Source organism: Dunckerocampus dactyliophorus, chromosome 12 (assembly GCF_027744805.1).
Source record: "Dunckerocampus dactyliophorus isolate RoL2022-P2 chromosome 12, RoL_Ddac_1.1, whole genome shotgun sequence".
Taxonomy (NCBI): Eukaryota; Metazoa; Chordata; class Actinopteri; order Syngnathiformes; family Syngnathidae; genus Dunckerocampus; species Dunckerocampus dactyliophorus.
Genome location: NC_072830.1, coordinates 6,013,042 through 6,017,680, shown reverse-complemented (window position 1 = coordinate 6,017,680; position 4,639 = coordinate 6,013,042). Strand labels below are relative to the sequence as shown.

The following is a 4,639-nucleotide window of genomic DNA, read 5'->3' as shown; positions in this document are numbered from 1 at the left end:
CTTACAGAAAGCCGCCTTTGCTCATTTGACTGTTTGTCACTTGCAGTTCTTCCACATGTCCACTTCCTGCTCAGAGAAACCTCTGCAAACGTCACACAGTCTGAACACAGTCAACATTTATTTATTTATTTTGTCTTCTTTACTGGAAGCAGCCTGTATGTGTGTGTGACATGCACATGACACACGCCGCAGCAGCAGAACTGGCGGCACAGGAGGAAGTGGCCAGCTCAGTCAGTAGAGCACACAGGTGGGGAGAGCAGGTGTTGCAGCTTGTGATGTGTGTGTTTGTGTGTGATGTGAGTCAGTGTGTGTGTGCCCATTTGTGGTGTCTTTAGGTCAGCCGGCGTGTTTTCTTCTATCAGTTTAAGGAGAGAAGCTCATTCCAGTGTTCTACACTTAGGTCAGTTGTGACTCTTTGAGTGATTGCTGTTGTTTGGTGACGATTGACGATGTCTCCTTCATATGAGTCTTTCTTTTCCAGATGTTTTTGCAGGGTAGATAGTCGTCCTGTCCTTTGAGGCCTTTCTGTATCTCAGGCTTCCTTGGGCCTGCTCTCGGCTGTTACATCTTTCACGACGATGTCACAAATGTAAGTATTGTTTCTACTATACTGCTTATGTCACCAAACTGTCTATGTGGAATAACTCATCAGGTCCCGGTCCACCACATTACTATTATTATTATTATTATTATTATTATTATTATTATTATTATTATTATTAAAACGTTCCCACATATGTCAACGACATAATCGGGCGACAGCTTTTGTCTTGGGGACCAAAGGAGTAATTTCTATGAAAATAGTTTCTTTTTATGTCAACATGTTGTATTATTAGCTTCCTCATTATTACTAAACCAACATAAAGACTGTGAAGTTACACAGCATTAAAACGTGCACACAGTGACTTCCTAAAAGCATGGCACTATTAACCTAGATTCTTCACACATTTACTGTATTTTGGATTTTCTTCTATTATTAGCCACCGGAAGAGAGATTTGTGCTTGCATGACAGCTTTATTGTATTGTCATTAACAGCCAAGACATACAAGGAAATTAGTGCAGCAACTGTTAGATAAGAGTATAAAATATTGTGATGTGTGCAGGATGAGGATGAGGCCGGTTGCCTGTGCACAAATTAGCCTTTTATTGGCGTCTAAAAACCAGTACTGTATACCTTACAGCAGTGGTTCACAACTGGTTTGGCTATGGGACCCACCATCACCCTTCAATGACAAGCAGTGACCCAAATTGTGAACATTTTTGAATGTTAACTTCTTAAATATCTTATTTAATTAAATTTTGAATGTAAAATGAAAATGTTTGCAACGGTTACGTGGCTGCTTAGAGGACACCGACTTTTAAAGGTGTTATCCTGCCCTCTTCCTGCTCCGAACTTGTAAACCACGCCCCAGGTAAGACAAACATGCGCAGGAGCCTTTGCTAAACGCTGGCGTTGTTGGAAACAGTCCCTTGAAGAGACATTTAGGTGCTGTTTTAATTTGAGGTAGTGTAGAATAACACGATGTGCCAGCTCAATGCAAGTTTCATGATCAGTTCAGCAAATCAATTCAAAAATTACATTTTTTAAAATCTACAAATTAAAAATTATTTCTGAAAAAAAAGTTTGTCTAAAGGTTTCAGTACTTACATCAAATCTACCCACCAGTTGAGAATTATTGCCTTACAGCAAGATGCAGCTCAACAACTCTCCTTCTGTCTTGGGCTGGCTCTAACTAGCAAGCAATCACCACTGCCCCCTATAAGCCAACCCCTGAATCACACATTACTCCCGTCGCTTCAATATCATGACAACAAACTGCCATAGGTAGAAAAGTCCTTTATTATCAGGCATTCTCCTTATGTATCTGGATGAAGAGACTAAGTTCTACCATTGTAGATGAATTGATCTTTGATGGACCTCATACCTTAGAGTATATGTGACCTCACGGTCTGCTTCCTCAGAAACATGAGCGTCCTTTTCGGAACAACTGCGGCCTCCAATCAGTCTTCCCCCGACAATCAGGCATTTGACGGGATGCCCTTGTGCAGCCAGTCCACCAGGTCCCGGGTGCTTTTCGTGGTGGTCTACAGCCTGGTATTCCTGGTGAGACTCTGACAGACTCATGATTGTGTTTCAGTCCACAGGAGGACTAATTAATTTTGTCTCCAGGTGGGCTTGCTGTTGAATGGTGTGACGCTGAGGGTCTACCTGTGTGGCACTGGTACGTCCAGCAGCATCGGCATCTACCTAAAGAACCTGGCAGCCGCGGACTTCCTGCTGTGTCTTTGTCTTCCCATCCGTATTGCCTATAACACTACGGATTCTGCCGGGGTCCGCCTGGTGTTCTGCAACTTTGGAGCAGCAACCTTCTACCTCAACATGTACGCCAGCATTCTCTTCATGGGCTACATCGCCGCCAACAGGTAGGCCCTCGGGCTGCCATCTTGTCTTGAAAGTGAGCGCTGATGCTGAACAGGCTCCTCCCACCAGGTACTTTAGGATTGTCCACTCTTCTGGACGTCACCTCCTGCAGTCGGTGAGGACGGCTCGCGTCGCCTCCTTGGTGACCTGGCTGGTCCTTCTCACCATAACAAGCTCTTACATCATCTTGTCACTGGTCACGCAGCAGGCTCCGTCTCCTTCTGATGGCACAGCGAGCTGCAGCGACCTTCACAGTGAGCAGCTCAGTCTTCTCTACAAGGTCGTCCATGCCGTCTCCGCCACCATATTCCTGCTGGTCTTCCTTGCCCTGCTATTCTTCTACTACAGCGCCTCCCGCAGGCTGGCAGCAGCACAGCAGCGTCGAGCGTCATCCTGCGGCGCCAGGAGGCTGGCCAAGGCCCGCCGGAAAATTCTGGTGCTGGTCAGCGTCTTCTGCGTCTGCTTTCTTCCTTACCATCTGGTCCGCCTCCCCTACGCGCTCATACCGCGCCATTACTGGTGTAATGTCCATTACTGGAAGGACGTGACCGTCACTTTGTCCGCCTTCAACGTCTGCCTCGACCCGCTCATTTACTTCCTTTTCTGCAAGGCCTTCCGTGCTCAGCTGAGACAGAAACAGCACGCCACGGACGTGGACACTTGCAAGAAGACGTCCACTTGTCCTTCTAGTACTTACAAGTCTTGACTGACAAACACGTCCATCTTTGATTTCCTGTTTTTTCTAAACATTGTACTGGGGTCTCCTGTCGCCATGGTGACAAGCAGAGATGTCACCCTTCAAAGTGTTCAGATGTGACCAGCGTCTGTCAAACACTTTTTCTTCTCCCCCCATTTCTTTTGTTGCTTTTTGTCCTTTTTAGGCTAGCAGGCAGCAGACGGGACATTTTTGGAGCAGAGCGAGGAAGAGAGGCCGGGTCGTTTCGTGTCGTGGGAACGGTTCTAAAATAAACACACACACACACACACACACACACACACACACACAGAAACACAACTGCTTTCAATTTGAGCTGACGTCATCTTTCCTCCTCCTCCTCTTACATCTTCCCATCTTTTTTTGTCCTCACTTTGCTTCTCAACGCTCCATGAACTATGACTTCATTCACAGACTGATTGATTGATTAATTGATTGGAATTTTTTTATTCTTCCACTATACGTCAGAGGCGCCCCCTGTTGGTATGTCATTACATTGCCCCCTGCCCCATCGTACTGCCATGAAGACAGCTTGGAAGAACACTCAGCAGTTGTTGTCCTCTGAATGAGACGAGTGTTTCACAGCCTTATTTCAAATGCAAAACACAAGATGCAAGAATAAAAGTGGCTGTACTGCGGAGAGGACAGGCTTTCCAGTAATATGTACTTTCTTGGGGTTTGCCCAATCAAATAGAAGATGTGTCTTCCCAAAACGGCTGCAGTCGTTTGAGGTGGTTTTGGTAGCAAACTTTTAAGAGACTGAAAGCAACACATTTTTCCCCATGCTTTTTTGGTGGACAGGAGGAATCACTCCTACTACTTTTACATATACTGTTACATGACAAACTTGGTTGATGCCGAATGGGCATTTAAGCAACTATAAAAACTGCATCGAGGAAAAGGCTTCTTGAGACGTCATCTGTACTTCTGTGAAGAAGGTGTCGGACGTTTCGCTCCTCATCTGAAGAGCTTCATCAGCGAACTAATAAGTGCTGGTAGTCTAGGCCTTAAATACAGTAAGAGTGGGCGGAATTGGTGTGCCAACACCCTCCTCCTATTGGTTCCTTACACTAAAAAGCCAAGCTTAGTGTAAGGAACCAATATTTAAGGAACCAATATTTAAGGCCTAGACTACCAGCACTTATTAGTTCGCTGACGAAGCTCTTTGTGCCTCTTCGTCCTGGCGCCGCTCAGCTGTATTCTTGTTAAAACATACTGCTCCTGTCGTCGTATTTTCCTCCTCCTCGTCCTCCTCCTTGAACCGAAGATTCATTTACAATATTGCGTAATGGCGTCCTACAGCTGCAACTTCTCCCTTCTTTCAGCATGTCCAGAAGTCCAACTTTTTTGTGCGATGGTTGGATTCCTCTGCCTTTTGGGTGCAGAACGTTTCGTCGACAATGTTGGAAAACTTGCATACATGCAGAGTTCAGAGTCACTGCAAGCTGTTTGCTAGCGATCATAAAACAGAAAACACGGCAGTGCTGCACAAAGGAGAATG

The 4,639-nt window shown here is 45.6% G+C and overlaps 1 protein-coding gene across 1 annotated transcript; it reads left to right on the top strand.

Annotated features, from left to right (window-relative positions):
• The first annotated feature begins 251 nt into the window (after positions 1–251).
• LOC129190839 (P2Y purinoceptor 14-like) lies at positions 252–4,030 on the top strand. The gene is made up of 5 exons (XM_054793490.1): positions 252–400; positions 482–589; positions 1,964–2,105; positions 2,172–2,425; positions 2,493–4,030. The coding sequence occupies exons 2-5, from the start codon at positions 579–581 to the stop codon at positions 3,127–3,129; spliced, it is 1,044 nt and encodes a 347-aa protein (XP_054649465.1). The 5' UTR covers positions 252–400; positions 482–578; the 3' UTR covers positions 3,130–4,030.
• The last annotated feature ends 609 nt before the right edge of the window (positions 4,031–4,639 follow it).